Source organism: Cupressus sempervirens, chromosome 6, assembly GCF_028749045.1.
Source record: "Cupressus sempervirens isolate cs-2001-9-10 chromosome 6, ASM2874904v1, whole genome shotgun sequence".
Classification (NCBI taxonomy): Eukaryota; Viridiplantae; Streptophyta; class Pinopsida; order Cupressales; family Cupressaceae; genus Cupressus; species Cupressus sempervirens.
The window spans coordinates 20,454,507-20,473,662 of NC_143123.1; the positions used below are offsets into that span (position 1 = coordinate 20,454,507).

The following is a 19,156-nucleotide window of genomic DNA, read 5'->3' on the forward strand; positions in this document are numbered from 1 at the left end:
CAACTAAAAAAGCAAAAATAGTTATGGAATGCCAGCTTGGCATTGATAAAAAAATTCAAATACAGCACACAAAAAATACAGAAAAAACTTGTGACACATTCCCAACTCAACGTGAAGATTAAAATATTCTGCATAGACAGTAATTCTTTTTGAGTACATCATACTTCAAATAGACTGTTGTATTTAGTACTTAAGAACTTTGTCTTAAGTCCAATGCACTCAATCAGTTCAACATCAAACTTTTCCTTGGGTGCACCATGATAAACTTCCCACAATTTAAGCTTGGTCTCTTGTGCGCCTAAGAAATTTGTCACTCTTTTATCTTTCTGCTATGTGAGCAATGCAATTTTATATACGATTTGTCTCCTGCATTGCAGATTTATTGAGTTAACATGAATCCTCTTCAGCCATTTTAACAGATCTACATAGGTCTCTATTGGTGTGAAACTATGGTGGTCTGTATTGCAGCAATTTTATCATAGCTCAGACTGTTTTTTCAAAATATCTTGAGAGGTTTGGATATGTGGCTCTCTAACGAATATCACCAGTCTACAAGATCCATGTAGTTTGGATGTTGTACAGGTACCACTGTAACTGCCATGGATCAAAGGACCATTCACTCTATCATGTAGTTATAATTCTTCATTCTAAACCACACTCCTAGCCTGTGGCCTTCTTTTCATACAATAGTTAAGCAGCTACTTACTAGTTACCATTATAGACATGCACTACATTGCCTTGTTCTATTATATTCTTTTACAAAAGATGTTTATGCACTCCATTTATCAGTTGTTCAGAGCATATTTATCATTTCCATCATTCTTTCACCCTGTAGTGTATATGAATACAAATTATGTATTCTCAACAGTGAATTTTCTAAGCAGAAACTCTGCAACATATGGAGTCCTTACATTTTCTCCTGTGTTGATTCAAAGATCATTTATCAGTTGTTCAGAGCATATTTATCATTTCCATCATTCTTTCACCCTGTAGTGTATATGAATACAAATTATGTATTCTCAACAGTGAATTTTCTAAGCAGAAACTCTGCAACATATGGAGTCCTTACATTTTCTCCTGTGTTGATTCAAAGATCATTTATAAATATTATCAAATATTTCTTTAATATGAAATTTCTATGCGGAAACTCTTCAACAATTGAAGACATTAATACTTTCTCCTGCTTTGACTCAAAAATCCTCCTCCTGCAAGCTCGTTAAAAAAGTTTAAGCCTCCTGCTAGGATAAATTGTTTGAATTTGTATACATAAATATTATTAAATGATGCAAGCAAATATTATTTCACAAAATACATGGTTTGTTTTTTGCTTCTATTTGGAAAGTGCATTAAAAATAATCAGAAGAATATAAATATACACATGCCACTAAGCATATAAACATGATGCGCCCTATTTTTACAATTAACAAAATTAATGAGGGAATAATGGTCTCTGACCTTGTAATGTGGAGGAAAACTCCGCATCAATTTAACACGCAAACACAAACCAATAACTGCTGCCATACTACAGTGTTGTACAGTTGGTGTGAATGTTATCCTGCAGTCATTATGCCAGAGGGTCATAGAATCGTAGAATACTAAAACCCTTACAGCTAATCATTAGTCAGAACTTCTAGTTTTGGAGCCTCCGAAATGTGAATCTTTTTTTCACATAATTCAATACAAGTAAACCATACTTCAACAGAGAAAAAATTACTATTTTGGACCTATGGTGTCACTGTCTACAAAGGATCTGAGGAACCATTGAAGTTGACTAGTGTGACCAATTCCAATACATAACATTAAACAACAATAATTTTCCAACAGTTATGTTGTCCAGCATCTTTGCACAAACACAGTTAGAGACTATAGAAGCCTCCCACTTTTAGGTCAAACACAAATGAAAATAAAATATGATTTGCCGTTGCCTATAAGGTTCACTAAAATAAAACCAAAATGAAATTATTATAAATTAAACTTTAAAACCACAAACTAAAAGAAATAACAAAAAGACCAATGTATCAAACACAAATCTTGATCTTAGCAATACAGAAATGAAGTAGACTAAAATGTAAGAGCATTCAATTCACTAATTTGATTATAAACTGCTCAAAATACAAATTACAGAAATCAATATTTATTAAAGGATAAGGAATGCGATATATGTTAAAGACTAGATTACTATACTATCAAATACAAAAAAATTCAAATAGTGAACATAATCAAACTCTCCAAGGGAATTTAGTAAATGCAATAGTTTCTACTATGTGATCACAGAGATAGTTTCAAGGCCTTCCTTATTTTCCCTGTGGTAAATCTTTTAAAAGTTTGTTTTTATCCTTCAATTGAATAACAGGTTCTCTGATCATAACCACTTCAATATTTTCGACTTTCTATTTCTCCACTTGACAATATGCTTGCCAGACTATTGCTAGGCCTTATAAACTGTGTATTTTGAAAAACACAATGCAAAGACATGCCCAAGCATGTCAATTCAGACTTGTACCAGAGAGATATTTTGGAAAGCCAGGAGAAAGAATGGAGATGAGGTGAACATACCAAAGAGTTAACATGCAGCCTGATAAATATGATGTAAATGTTGATTAAGAGTTCTAGACTGAGTTGATGTCTCTGTGACAACATGTACCTACCCAATTGTATGGGCTACTTTCCTCTCAAGTGCAAATATGTGTAATAGTTGGATTCCCTAGAACACTAGAAACAGTAAGGGAGTATTTTTTATTGTTGGCACTTTTACTGGCATACTTGAGGATCTTTTATTTTCAGTACTTTTACAGGTATACTTCCTGATTGTGTAGAAATAACTGAAGGTTTAACAAATGTATCAAGTTGAGATCCTCTTGAAACAAACCAGTTGCACTTAACAATACAAAGAGTGGTAGAGGATCTTCTACTGTGGATACTTCTATAAACATATTTCTTGATTATGTAGCTCTAAGTGAAGTTGCAAAAAATGTATCCAGTTGAGGATCCCCTTGAATGCAGATCGCATTCATCTTTCTTCAGATATATGGATCAGCGGTGTCTTGCACTTTATCTCCAGGAGGCCCTTCCGTTCCACAATCACATCCTACAGCTTCAGCTACCTTCGGTGCAGTCGTCTGACCAGCTCATCAACCCCTTCTTCACCCCTATGTCCCCGGCCTGGGGGATGAAGCGGCCCCTTTGCCACTCTTTGGGTCACATCAGGTCTGTGAGACCTCCCAGAGGGTACACTCGGCAGCATCACACTATCTCTAGCAGCTCCTCAAGACGGTCCAGGGCTCACCCTCTCCCAGGGCAGTACCCCTCATTTCTTGAGTACTTCTCACCTATGAGGAGTAGTTAGTTGGTGTGTCCTCTTCTGTTTTATGTTCCCTGGCTTTCTTGTCTTGTTCTTTCTGTGGACAACGTTGGTGCTCCCTCTGCTGGCAATTGTCTCTTTGTACACCTTTCAGTCCCTTAGACCCTCATGGTCTCTTATTGGACACTAATATATTTAGCAGCTAGCTAATATAATCCTATCTTATGTGAAGCAGACCTGCTGTACTAGATCTAGCAGTTATAGCTACACTATCCTGAGCATCCTTGTAATCTGTGAACTGGTAACTATTGATGTTGATATTCAAGATTCTAGACCGTGAGGATGATGATTATCAGTTTATTTCTCCTGGGAGCCAACCTCATTTATCCACCTTTACTGAATGATAACCATTGGTTCCATTTCCCTTAGCTCAGTGGCTAAGAATGTATGGAAACTATATCCTCTAATGATCATAGCAAGCTATGGAAAAATGAAAATCCATACTGCTCTGTCATATTGTACAAGCTAAACCTGTTAAAATTTGATCACACACATGCAGTACCCCTAGCTTTTTGGGACATACAACAAAAGTTTGTGAGATGCTCCTAAAGTACCTGAAATTCTTTAAAAGATCCCGCAAGATATAAATATTATAAACCAACTCCATAGGATTAAGTTACCCATTTATCTTGCAATCCTATCTATAATTCATATGTCTGCAACTCTTTTGGAAAGTGTGCTTGGATTCCCCTAGAATCTTGCAATTAGTTGCATTAGATTTTATTATTGTATTTTGAGAGAAATGTAGTAACCATGCACTTAATGCAGATTTTGGCTCTTGCACAATGGCAACTTTTTAGAAAATCCTGTTGTATGTATTATGCTCAATATTCAAATTATGGTCAATCTACAGATATGCCATTACTAGCTATATTATTAATTATTTATTTTTTAACTATTAACTTCTAACCAGTTATAGAATGCTCATGATCTAGTCGAGAAGGTAAGCATTATATGTCTCTCAGTCCTTTTTGTTTGATCTCTTGAAGACATGTATAAACATTGCTACTGTATCTCAGGAGGGATTTACACATAAATAACCTTGGATTACAACCAACTATGGTAAGGTTGTGACTTAATGAAAATAGAGTGGCACCGAATGCAGTAGAAATATGATAAGGTTGTGACATATTGAAGATGGGGTGCATAGCTTATGATGCGATCCAGGTTTAACATCTTAAGCATGTAGTGCAAGATTTACCCTGCAGTAAAATAAAGCCTCTAATCACACCCAAGATAGGGTATGGTAAGAAAAGCTCCTGGCACACAAAGATCTTTTGAAGACAGATAATTTTTTGAATTTAGAAGATCTTAACAATCAGAGCATTTCATTAAACAGGGACAGCAACAAACTCTTTTCCAATGATGACAAACCAAAGACATCAACACACACTTTGAAAGTCTCTTTTTGATTGAATTATAAGGATTTTGTAAGAAATAAATGAGCACATAGAAAGAGTGTTTACAGCCATACAATAGTTTCTTAAGATACTTGACAATATTTCCAACTTTAGTTTTAATAAATAAATCTCCAAGTGGTAAATGATAATATAAGATACCGACATTAAATGGGTTAATCAAGGAAAAATTCAGTTGAACAGGTGCATAGGATTGCTCCACAATCTGAGAATGTTAAGATAAATTATAATGGTGCTGCCACGGGCAACCCAGGCCCCACTTGCATGGTGATTGTTTTAAAAGTAATGGATCGCAGTTTTTCCAAAGATGGCTTAGTTTTTCTTGACTGCAAAACAAATACTACTGCTGAAGCATTGGCAATGATGAATGGAACCAAACTGATGGTTGCTTCTATTTTCAAGTTGTTGCCTATGTTTCAGCCTCTTGCACGAAACTTAAAGGCTATTTTTCTCTGTCTTTTAGCTCCTTTGTCAAGTTATGAAAATTTGAGTTAAGTTCCAAAATAGACTTCAAAATCCGACAACTTGTCCAGAACAAGTGTGTGTCTTCTGCTCCTGGCATCTCTGTTTCTTAAGTGTCATTTGTGTTTCATTTCCCCTAATGAATCCCGATGCCCCATTTGTTACTTAAATTGGTTGCCTTTCCTTAACTTTTCACTTAGAAACCCTTTGCGTCCATAATCTTAAGTTCTTCCTAAGTGTTAAGTCCAAGTTCAAAGTTGCATGTCGTATCCCAACGCTAGTTCCAAAACTCAAAGCGGAACCCTATGTCAAAAGTGGAACTTTGATATAAGTGAAGGTAAGGTAAAGCGGAAGAAAGACAAATTCAAAGTACATAGGCAAAGCCCAAAAAAGTTTTTTGAACCTTACGAGTGTTTCAGGCCCAACAAGCAGATTCCAGAACCCTTATCGAAACCCAATGCTTAGAATAGAGCCACATTTTAAGTAGAGATACAAAGTAAAGTAAGAAGGGGTTTGTGTCTAAAGATGTCAGGGAAACCTGACGGATGACATTGAGCTTTTTATAAAGCATTTTGAGTCTGTCGAATGCTTCCAGAACTAATTGTACTATCCGACATGTTATGAAGGATAAGATTTGCAAAGTCACAAATGAAAGAATTGAGGCATCATCTTAAGAGGTAGTTCCAATTCAAATGATGAAGTTGAACAAGTCAAAAAGAGACCGACTTTACTTGAAAGGGTCGACATAATGTCATCAACTAAAGTGGCAGTAGTGGCAAGAAAAAGCATTGAATACTCGAATCACTGGTGTGAATGGAAAACCTTTAATAGTTTGAATTCATCAATTTTGCAATTCGTTGTGACAAAAGTAGACAGAAAAGAAAAAAAAGAGCTAGGGCATCAAAATTCTCTACATATATGGCACTATTGGACCAGTAAGTTTTCAACAGCTCCAAGCTTATTTCAATTTGTGGTTTGAGGTAGTTTTAAATTAAAGTCTACATACGACTGAAATTTGAATATATAGACCGAAGTCATGAATTTCAAGCATCTAGGGTACAATCACCTAAATGGTCTAGAGTGCTCAAGATCTGAGGTAGGGGAATACAAAGTTAAAATATGTTGATTTAAATGGTTTTTGGAGAAGAATAAGAGATCCTAATAGACACCCCATCACTAAAAACTTAGTGGAACGTGGGTTAATTCAAGTCGTGGGGCATCTAGTAGTCATGCAGTGTGTTGATTTAGTCTTGGAATGCATCAATATGTATGACCCCCTATTAGAACAATCAAAACACACAACTAACAGATTTTAGTGTCTCTTGATAGAGCAATGCTTCAAAAAATAATTGACAGCAGAATAGAGATGTATATACTCACTCGAATTTCACTTCATTGCAATGTGGGTTTAATCTTAAATAGGTGGTTTACAGGAACATGAACAAGGAAGCGACAATCAAAGTGGCATAGTACAATTTATAACACCTCTAAGGGGAGATTACAGACATAATTGTTGCATAGACTCTGAGGTGACAAGAATGCCCTTAATTTGGATGAATGGATGTTTTTCTTTATCGGACTTATTTGTTTGGGGTCAAGCTACATAGATTGGGTCGGAATAATTAGTGACAAATTGCACCAATTGATCATTGTGTTTCCATTGAATAGATTCTTTTATGTGTTCTCACTTATTGTATCCCTTGGCGTATACTCAACATTGGCCCAAATTAGATAATGTCGAGGATTTTGAAGACATCCAAATATATGATTTCTACCCTAGCTTGCAATTGTAGAACAATTATACAGACTTCAAAAGGATTAATGATGTATTTAACATGAAGTTGGTGAGAGAATTACAAGGGTATCCTTAATAGACAATCTCCCCTAAAGTTGCAACCTTGATACAAACTTGTAGCAGCTATTTCTTGCAATTCCCTACTTTCACTTACATCATAATCAGTGCTTTTTGATGATTTTCCTTGGAAACTCACCAAGTATGCAGATGACAAAATTATTGTGGTGGAATTGTGTAGATAGATCTACAAAGTGAATAAGGGGCATGTTGAAAGGCATAAAGTGGGCATCTCGTTGCCTATCATCTTGGGTGTATATAGTTGTCAATCATCATCCAATGCTATAAATATTGTTAAAGCAATGGAAAAGGTATCGATACATATGATACTTTGAAGGGCTAATTTGACACAAAAGATTTTGATAAGAACACATTCCTAAAACCCTCATATCACCACATTAAACATTTGGCAGATTTATGGGCAGATTGGATTGTTGAGTTCAAAGTAAGGAAGAGGGATTAGTTGAGGCTAACATTAAAACAAATAAAAGATCTTTTTCCACAGCAAGTCAAGTTGTGATATTGCTATCAGGATTTAACTGTGTAGTTTTTGAGTCAAACTCATTGACCCATGTTTCATGAGCAGTGATTCACATGAATCCATCCCTCATGAGAATAAATGGAACACTTAGCTCTCATTGGATATAGGTGATGCTCACAGAGATGAAGCACAGGGACTTCCCGAGAGGTCACCCATCCCAGTGCTACTCCAGCTTGAGTGTGCTTAACTACTTATATCTCCTACTTATCAATTGATGAGCTTAAGGGGGTTTCTAATGAATGGTTCACAAGGTACAACACTTTGTGAAGGTTTTGCAAATGGGGTTGCAAGCAGGGTGGGTTTAACCATGGAGGGAACTCTATAGTTAAGCACACTCAAACTGGAGTAGTACTGGAATTGGTGACCTCTTGGGAAATCTCAGTGCTTCACCTCTATGAACATCACCTAGATCCAATGAGTAATAAGTGTTCCATTTATTCTCATGAAGGATGGATTCATGTGAATTGCTACTCATGAAACATAGGTCAATAAGTTTGACTCAAAAACTACACAGTTAAATCCTAATAGCAATATCACAATTTAACTTGCTATGGAAAATATCTCCTACTTATCAATTGATGAGCTTAAGGGGCTTTCTAATGAATGCTTCATAAGGCACAACACTTATTGAAGGTTTTGCAAATGGGGTTGCAAGCAAAGTGGATTTAACCATGGAGGGAAATTCGTAGTTAAGTGCACTCAAGATGTAGTGCTAGGATGGGTGACCTTTCGGTAAGTCTCGGTGCTTCACCTCTATGAGCATCACCTAGATCCAATGAGTGCTAAGTGTTCCATTTATTCTCATTAGGTATGGATTCATGTGAATCACCATTCATGAAACATGGCACAATGAGTTTGACTCAAAAACTACACGATTAAATCTTGATAGCAATATCACAAAAAAAAATATCATCGCCCCATGTTGGATGTCATTGGTATCATGTATAATGAGTTTGATGTGGATAGCCCCTATTTCATAGGTGCGGGCCCAACCCTTAGATTCTATTGATTAGAGTATTGTTGAGCAAGATAATCCAGACAACAAAATGGTTTTAATGATCAAAAGGACCAGAAATGCTACACCTATGGGAAATAAGCAATCTCAATAGCAACGGAGCTGAACTCAGCATAGTTAAAGCCTTGATGTTGTTATTCCACAAAATGCAATTTGCTACAAATCTGACGAGGGGTGGGGATGAGAAACCCCTTGAGAAGGGTACAATCCCAAAACCTGCTTGTGGAGAAGGCATATTGCCTAATACTAGGGAAAGTCCATCTATCAAAGTGTTAAGTTTTGAACCAGAATATAAAGGACTACAAAGAGCTGAAAATGTAACACATAAAAATAAAGGGCACAAGAAACTTATCTTGGGAAAACCCTCTCTTGAGGGTGAAAAACCCAGCGTACAAAAATGACCCTTTATTGAGTTCTTCAAAACAAATACAATAACCACTTGCCTATGATTGAATACAATAATTTAAACACTAGACTTTTCTCATATCATTTTATCTTTCATTTCTTACTTTTAGCACTAAACAAAGTCTTTGCGATAATAGTCTCTACAAATCTCACCAATAATTCTCAACTGCTTTGCTAAAACAATTGAGAGAAACAAATGAGCCATGTCAAACTTTTTATATTTCCCACCACCTAATACAAAGAAAAGATGTTGTTACAATGAAGGCTCCGGCAAAATGCCAAGTGGTGGCAATTACAAGCACTTATGACAATTCAAAAATTGAAGGCCGTAGAATGATATTTCAAAAGGAGATTTGTTGAAACAACGACAATAATAGTGCAAAGTCATCCATCTCATAGCCAAGTCATTCTATCTCGGTGAACACGAAGGTAGACAATGAAATAAGAGAAACGATGCCAACCAATAGAAATCCCAACAGCCATAACTTGAAGACAACTCACAACACCAAAAAGGACCATCCTCATTGCCCAGACAAATCACAAGAATGAAGTAACATAAACAGCTCAATGCCAATAACAAGAGCCATATGATGCCATTAGAAAATTGACATAGCACCCTCTAGTTCGGATGCAGATTTACATAATTGGCAGGTTTTAAGCAATAGGGTTATGGAGAGGGTAGAGAAGACTAAGCCTGATGAGAATAGCTTTAAAAACTTGGTGAAGTGTTATCTAAATGTTAAAAGTCCTTGAGTATCCCTCTCTTAACTCAAGCTTCTAGTGCCTCCGAAACAATTCTTGACCCAAAGCCCATTGAGAATGGAGAGTTAATTTTGACATTGCATATGGATAGCCAATTTGGTAGAATTACCCACGAAAGGATTCGGGATCTAAAGACCATTTTTCTGTTATGTCAAATGACACAAATTTGTTTCAAAAACCTCTCGACTTAGGGAAAGAAATCTTCAGGTACAGTTTTGTCACTATGTCCAACAACAATTAATTGTAATGAAGAGGAATTGATAGTAAATAGGATCGATTCTTTCTAGCAAGTTTTCATATTGGTTAGAAGCAATCGAGCCCCTTTAGATAGTAGGGGCCCCAACACATGAAGCCGGTCTTGTATCTACGTAATAGGGGCTTACCATTCATTGACAACTTGAACAAGTCTTACGATGAATTTGTGGTAGCCAAAAATACATTATCATCTAAAATCAGAGATGAAAAAATGGAAGTTGTAGCACATAAAGATACAATAAAGTTACTGCAAGAGTTCATTTACATGGGACTCAATGTTGCTACAACCGAAGGTATATTATCTTTAGAAAATACTCCTCTCAGGACGTGGATGTAGTGCCTTACCATATACCTACTACAACACAAGGTGAGGCATGCTAAGATAAGATAAGATCATTTTATTAATGTCCACTAAGAGACCACAATGAGGGTCAAACTGTAATGACCCCTACTCGGAGACTGGCAATTGCCAACATCTAACACCCATTACTTCGTGAAAAACTAATTCAAATTTAGGGAAATAGTATATAATTTGTAATGTATTTGGTAGTTATTATGTTTGACTCCTTACTCCCCTACTAAACTCACCCTAAGGAGAGAGTGGATTTACATGTCGTAGGGCACTTAACACTACTATACTCTTTGGATTTACTCTACCTTTCCCTGCACAACACCAACTATCAACTCTTGGGATTATAGTGAGAGAATAAGGAATTTGACTATAAACACTCTGATTTCCTTTGCACTACAAATTTTATATATGTATGTATGTATGTGTGTGTGTGTGTGTGTGTGTGTATAAGATTTATTTATGTACATCTTCTTATTAGTACATCAGCTATTTTCTATATATACTAGATTATATTGTGTAAACTTACATACATTTAAATCAACGCCTATATATATAAATTCCAATTTCACAACCATCCATAATAAATCTTATAATCATGTATAAATGTAATTATATAATTATGATCATATTTGTATTAGTCCACATCACATTCCTTATTTCTAAAATATGATTTATTAACATTTTTCAAATTACTAAGATTTTGACACATTTAGTTTACTATATAACTTTAATGAAATCTAACCCCATCCAAATATATATTACTATATTTCTATCTCACTAAGAAGGACGTACCTTAGTAATGCCTGCTTGGTTTATTTTCCTTGTCTTATTCTCCCATATGTCTTGGTTGTTGCTGATATTTTTGCCTTTTTTTTTATTTGGGTGTATTCCTTCTAACACGGCTGCCCAAAACTTACTTATTTACCATTTGAATGTTCCTTTGTGTTTTGGCTTTTTTCTATTTTCCTTATCTTCTCCCAAAGTGGAGGTATTGCCTTTATTCTCTTGGTATTACTTTAAATGCCCAATTGGCTTAAATCAATACCCACGGTTTGACCTTAATATTCTTAGCCTATATGTCCATCATTCTTTTTTTTTATACTTTTCATGTAGTGTATATGATATCCATATAGGATACCTTTCATTATATATTTATAATCTAGCAAATAGGTGAGACTATTTGCCTAATCGGTTGATAGAGGTGCCGACTCTAAACATTTTCTATGTATGGATTTATTACTTTGTTTATTTTGACTATATTGGTAGTAGATTATATGTATTTGTTAGTATACTCTAGCAATCATTTAATCAATAGAACTTTCAATGATTAATAACAAATATTGAATATTAGAGTGACAATAAAATGATATTATTTATTTTTATTTGTATAGTGGTTGTACTCAAATAATTGAATATTATTGAGTGGTTATATTAATCTTATAGGGGATTAGTTAATTCATATTATTATCATGGCTCATGACGAAAAGGGACTATCAAAACACAACAAGAGAAGCCAACCAATAGCAGGAACACCAAATGGTGCTCAAGGAAAAGCAAAAACAACAACAAAAAAGAACCAAGGACCAAAGGCAGCCAATAGCCAAAAGCTAGGTGTGCTCTCCCATGGAGAAGAAATCCCGAACTAAAGGGTAAAGGCTAGGATGAGAGGAAACTCTAGGTAGCCACTAAGAACAGCTAGAAGTGGAAAGTTGCTACTGTGCGTAGCTCCTACGAGGCCTCATGGACCTAGAGTACTAAGGGGTAGGGATACCAAGCGACCTCTTGGTACTTCAAGCAGAAGACACCGCCAGAAGGTTGATGAGTTGATCTGTGGTCAGTCTTGAGGGAGACTGGATCTACATGGCATGGTCCCAAAGCCTCGTGGTCTCCTGAAGATAAAGGGTCAGGCATCGTTGATCAGTGTATTCGAAGGAAGAGAAAGACCAACACACCCTGAAAGACAATAAAATCTCCCTCTGATCTTGTAGTAAATGGGGCAACGGAAGATAAAAAGCAACTCTTTCTCGAGCTCCTACATGTTACAAAGTCAGCAATTTCAATCCTCCCTATCAATTAAGTGATCTATCTGGATACGAAGTCGGTGAGAGCCCACCCTGAAAGACGCTAAGGAGATGTGCAACACGTGTCCAGCAACAGCAGAGGTATAAAGGTTGCACAACCACCCCATCCTATTGAATCTTCCTAAAATGGAAGCATCCATCATTTAAGACCTTCTAGCTCCCGCCATTTATTGATTTTATGGACCATGAATGCATTTGTGCTCAATTTGCTCTTTTTCCCGCTCAGTTTCTTCTTTTCCAATCCTGTCTATGCAATTTCCGAGACCTCAGGGTCACCCCTTCTCAAGATAATCCTAATATAAGTCGACCTAGTCGACCTATACCGATTAAGGTCACCCAAGTTGACCTATACTTGTATAGATTGCCCAAGTCGACATGTACCCAAAGCACTTTTGGCCCTGGAGCCAGTTTTGTCTCGAGGACTTAAATTTGAAAATCGTGTGACCTAGTAGGCTTGCTTTGTTTATTAGCCCGAAAACTAGTGTAAAAGGAAGCTTTGACACCTCATTTTAACATCCACAAGACATAAAGAAGCAACCACAAGAACACCTAAGGACATTCAAGCTAGCAGATTTCATAAGGGATTCAAGCATCCATCAAGCATTCAAGAAGTTCTCAAAATTCAAGGAACCTTTCTAAGTGCTTCCTCTTCAAAATCTAGCATTTTGTTGGCCATCAAGTGAGGAGATCTACATTGTGGCATTCATCTTCTTCTTCCTTTGTGTACATCTACATCCATGGCTCCATTGTTTGGTATTGTTTAAATTTATAGCATTTGTGGAGATTTTCTACATCCTTCATTGAAGATTCAACACCAACAACATTCAAGCATTGCAAGATCCTTATTGACAAGGGTTTCATCAAGTAAGGTGAATATTTAAATTTGTCTTACTTCTTTACATTTTTTTTCATACTTTTCTCCTTCAAGATTAATTCCTAAATGAGGGCTTGGCCAAAGCAAGCCCCTCCCTACCCAAAAAAAAACTACTTTTTCTTGTGCACAGGTACAAATAATCAGAATTGCGATTTCAGATCTGAAAACTATCAGTCAAGGGCTTCAAGGAAATTCTAGGTCAACTTTGTTTCTATGCTCCAGGAACATGTCCCTCATCCCGTAAACCTACTAGTAGACATCGCAAAATCAACTTGTACCTAGAGATCTGAGTTTTTTAGGATTTTCTAGATTTTTATTCTGATGACAGATCTACGGTCAGATTTTCTGTACCAATTGCAAATCTGGAGTTCTCAGAGCAAAAAGACACTTTCCATTACACATTCAGAGGTCAATTTTCTCTCTCCTATTTCATTTCATATCATAGATATGATTTTCTATTTTAATTGGACTGATTGCATACATATAGCTTCTAGATCTATTTCATCGTTGTCATCTAATCAACTGGTCCAATTTATATTCATAGTGCACATGTAAAGTTAATGAACATTCGGTGAAAGAGGACTTGCTTGCACACTTCCTTAGAATAATTTGTGTTTAGTATTGGCATCCCTTCATCCTGTTTTGGTTTTGTTAATCTAACTTGGTTATAGTGAGAGTTATGTTTGGAAGCCCCTCTTTCTCTTGTATTGAATGGCTTCAGGGGAAATTGTTTACCTCATCTAGTTTACATTATTAAATTCATTGGTGTCATTTTCCCCTTAAACACATGTAAATCAAGAAATTGCTCTATGTAGAAGGCCATCCTCAACTACAATCCCCCCGGAGAGTCAAACCAAGTCATACGGATATACTGTTTGTAAAAGTCCATCCTGAGGTGCCCATTCAACTCCTGACAGGAAGGGAGGAGGTGAGCAGGCGCATCCAAGGAGTACTAGAAAGAAGGAAGGAAGTCCAACTCAATCCCCACCAACCTCAATAAAGTAGAAACCTGGGCAAACCAACACCGAACCTGACCAATGGAGTCAGCGCCCGTAATTGCCTTCGAGGAGCGAAAGGCCAAGTAAGAGTATCTATGTCGCCCCATGGCAAAATTTGCAACCAAAGATGATGCAGGAACCAAACCAGGTCGAAGATAGCACTACGTATGAGAGAGCGTGCTTCAAACTCGGCCAAAATAATAGTGTGAGTAGACTGGTGACATCTAATTATGCGTCTGAGAAGAAGGGTTTGGACCCTCACCACCGATGCCCAACCAGATTCTAAGAGAGAGGGGCCCTAGACCATAGAACCATAAAGCACCATCGGTATGATCAGAGCATCCAAGAGAGCCATCTTGGACGCGGTGTCTTGAAAATGATGCAGAAAGCACTTGCGCTCAAGCAAGGCGAGAATCCATACCCCTTGTTGATGCAGGTTGCATGGCAGGTCTCATGCTAAAACACGATCCATAAAACTTAACCCCCAGATATGTGTAGGAAGAAGACATCTCAACCTCCAAACCCTCGAAGAAGTGGGATGAGAGGTCTTCAAGCAATTGAAGAACATCACCCAAGTCTTGCCCACGTTAACCACTAGTTTCCTCAACCCTTGTTTCCGCTTCTTTCCATCATGCAAGAATCCCAATGGAGAGATAATGGAGGTCTTCAATGAATGCATGCAAAGGATGGTACCTGACAATAACATGAGAGACCTCATTGTAGCCAAGATAGAAGTGTATCAAAATGCAACAGGAAAGCTATTCTCCTCAAACATGGCAAAGAGAGGCAGACACACTCAAACCCCAAGTATAATATTTGGAATTTGGAGTCTTTCACATGCATGATAAGTAGATAAATACTAAGCTATAAAAACTTATCCTCACCTTGCTTTTGAACTCTTTGATATTTATCTTGCAAATGCTTGGTGGCAAAATTGGGATGGAAATGTCCCAAATCTACAAAAATATGTTAGCCATATAGCTCATCTAGTTGTGAGAGTAATTGAAGCTTATTTGAAGCCATTCACATGAGCCACTTGCTCTAGATGACATAGATCCTTTTGGTGATTGGACAGCACAGAATCAACCTCCATTGTCCACAGAGGATGACATATATGATTTGGAGAGGTGGGATATGGAGGAGGAGGATTTTGCACTGGCACTAGATGACATTTAGGAGGAGGGCAGTCAAAGTGAAGACAATGACAGTAAGGATAGTAACAGTAAGGATTCAGATGATGAGGAGTCATTTTCAGTGCATCTACATCACAGAGGACTGCTAGGCCTACAGTAACTAGACCCCCTCCCTCTCCCATAGATTTCACTAGAACTACTAGGAAGGGGAAGAGGATGATGTAGACTAGTTTCATATTGTACTTGACATTTGTATTTGTTTATCTTTTTACAAAGACAATTTGCTATTTGTAGTTTGCTTCAGAGTTCAAAGTCTTTGATTACATCGGCATTCCACATGAGGATGCGATTTTGTTACTTATTGCATTTATATATATCTACATCAGCTTGCTTGATTTGTTTACTCATTTATTGATTCATTAGATGCATATACTCATTGAATTTTGCCAAAAAAATGCAATTTTAATAAAATTTAAATCATTTTTAAAATTCTCGATATTTTCTCGAGAAGTTACCCGATTTATGTCCCATCTTTGCAGCGAAAACTTTTCTTTCCCTCACAGATAAGTGGCAGAGAACAAGATTTTGAACTATGCTTACACCCATTTCAATTAACTTTGCATCGAGTCACAGTTCAAGTATCATTAGGAACAGCTATTGGTCCTTCAAATCTCGGTTCCTAATTGAACAAATTGCACAAAGTTTCTCAAAAGAATCTACCCATGTTTAGAGGAGATGAAAAGGTTTTGAACAAATGAGCGCTTGGATGCATTATTCATTGCGTATGGTGACCTTGGAGTACAGCATTGGATGTAGCAATAAGATCATTTGTGGAAACTTTTACAGAGGCAATTGCAAAATGGTTCTATCATTTCAAACGACATTAATCAATAGACAGAATGTTATTGAATACACAGTTTGAGGTTAGATTTAAGAATGCAGATGATGGGCATGCATTACTAGCACAATTGACAGAAATCAAGAAAAAAGTATATTAGCCTATAAGGGAGTAAATAAATTTCCTACAAATAAGAGGCCCATGACGGATAATCAAGTGTTTCTTCATTAACTCCATGCCACCTGATATCAATTTTCAATTGCAGAGAGCCAAGGTGGCAAATTTGGTTGATGCTCAAACTAATGCAACAGAACTAGAGGACGATTTCATGACTGTTGGAAAATGGAAGATAGGGCTACAATCTAGTAATCCCCGTCCATCTACATCCTTGGGCCCTATAATTCAAAGGTTGACTAATGATATTATTGCATTGAAGAGACAATTGCCCAAGGTCAATCAATTCTTCCAACGACCATATCATAATATTTCGAGGAAGAATCCTAGCATGGTGTCTAGTAGCAAAAATTATTTATTACTTCATCTCAATAGAGGTGGCAATAGAAGCACCCCCAGGGACAAGAAAGGGTAATATGTGGACATTTCACCTAACCATAGATTGCGACAACATGGGTAATATGTGGACATTTCACCTAACCATAGATTGTGACAACACCTACAACACCTACCCAAAGATAAATAGGTATATAAAGATGACTGCAACTAATGAGACGATAGAAGAGGTTGCAGATGAAGAAGGTATTCCAGGTGTTAATTTTAGAACTAGAATGAATAATAATGCAAAGAAATGAAAATCAAAACACACAGAACAGTGGACATAAAAGACTTATCCTGGGAAAACCCTCCATTTGAGGGTGAAAAACCCAACTCATAGAAATGATGCTTCCTCTATTGAGCTCTCAAAACAAATACAATAATTTATCACTTATGAATGAAGGCTCTAAACAATCAATCAATATGCCTTATTTCTCCTTTATCTCGGATCGATTACTCTCTCTCTCTCTCTCTATATATATATATATAACAGAACAAAATAAAAACTCTAAGAGTATCTAACATATACTACAAAATCTGAAAAGGTTAACAAAATATGTATCAATCATATGCAAATCAGATACACAATCAAAGCTCCGCTATATCTCCCATAATTCAAAGTTTTGAAACATATATCTTAGACATTCAAATTTTTTGCATAACAAATCAAACAGCAAAAAATTCTAACATGGACACCCCAAGAACCATAGGCTGATCAAAGCCTTGTTATTTTCTGCCACGGGTCGAGTAGTCTTCCAAAATAGACAAATGAACTTCACCAAGGAATATGGAAGGTTTGTCATTACATTCATCACAGAAAAATAAATGCAAAGACAGTGATTATGAACTGTCGATGTACAAACCGAAACATAAGCATGATACCAAACCATCCTACTCGGTGCCAAGTCATCCTTTATCAGCAGTGAAGAAAGTGTTTACAACAAGACTGATATATGTAAGAAAAATGATTACAAATGAACTAGTCGACCATGATCATGAGTCCAAAAGATGACTCAGTTGGGCAGAACAATAATTGAAGGTTGTCCTTACCCTTTTCCAACGAGTAAGCATCTTTCACAATAAGTAACAATAGACTATTGAGAATGTTAACTTGGTGGTCAGCATCTCCTTGGAGATTTGTGTCATAAGTCTAGCCATTTGTATCAAGCAATTACAGTACGAGCTTTTAGTGCAATGGCAAATGCTACCTACAATTGGTATCAGAGCCCTTGGGTCACAAGTTCAAGTCTCTGCTCAGTTTAAGCTTAAGGTTCAGCTGGTGCTGAGGGGGAGATTGTTGAGAGTGTTGACTTGGTGGTCAGCACCTCCTTGGAAATGTGTGTTGTGGACATGGGCAAGTCTCGGCATTTGTATCGGGCATTGGCATTAACAGTTCGAGCTTTCGGTGCAACAGCAAATGCTATCTACATAGACAAAGTACAATAGCATCTCTGTAGAAGGAAGTAGCTCTTGAGAACCCATTAACAGAGAAACAGAAGTAAAGGAGAGCATCTAAGGTATGAAAAATTTCTATCGCTGCTAGCAGAACTTTAACAATCCCCCTTAGCAAGAGAGAGATTGTTCATATAACATGGCATTTATCAACATGAAAAACATAAGAGGCTGCATCCAAAAAGTGTCCATAACAAAACCTCATCACATATTTTCTCAACATGATATTGTCATCTTGGCATGACATTCACCATGGCTACTCCCAAAGGATGAAAGAGACAAAAATGCTAAGTCATGGAGTCTCTCACATGACATCCATCATGGCTACTCCTAAAGGGTGGAACAAGGGCTCTTGCCTCAAACTTCTCTTGCAGGGAAGAATGCTTTAGCAAGGGCTTGCACCTCAAACTTCTCTCGCAAAGAAGAATGCATTAACAAGGGCTTGCACCTCAAATTTCTCTTGCAGAGAAGAATGCAATACAAGGGATTTCATGTATTGTCCCCTTTTAAGCATGACCATGATAGTGGGTGTATTTAGCCTATTACAGGATCCTTATAGGCTAATACTGATGATTAAAGGACCTTATTGAGTGTTATGGCTCCATTTGGTGGGGCTTACTATTTGTAGTAAGTCAATGGATGGCTCCGATGAGCCCAAATTAGTTAGAGAAGTTAAATGATGCTCTCAATTTTTATTTTGGGCTTTTGGTTTGGGCTCCAAAAATATTGGAAGGAGCATCTGCTTTTAGCAAGTCACCTCATCAGGTTCATTCATCGTCTTTCTTCATCAAGATCACTCACATGT

The 19,156-nt window shown here is 36.9% G+C and overlaps 1 protein-coding gene across 1 annotated transcript in view; it reads right to left on the reverse strand.

Moving 5' to 3' along the window:
- LOC149550857 (MIP18 family protein (DUF59)) overlaps positions 1-19,156 on the reverse strand; it is a 39,296-nt gene that overhangs the window by 4,086 nt on the left and 16,054 nt on the right. Inside the window, exon 3 of the mRNA XM_089786440.1 lies at positions 1,456-1,555. Coding sequence (XP_089642566.1) covers positions 1,456-1,555 — 100 coding nt within the window. The remainder of the gene's footprint in view (positions 1-1,455; positions 1,556-19,156) is intronic.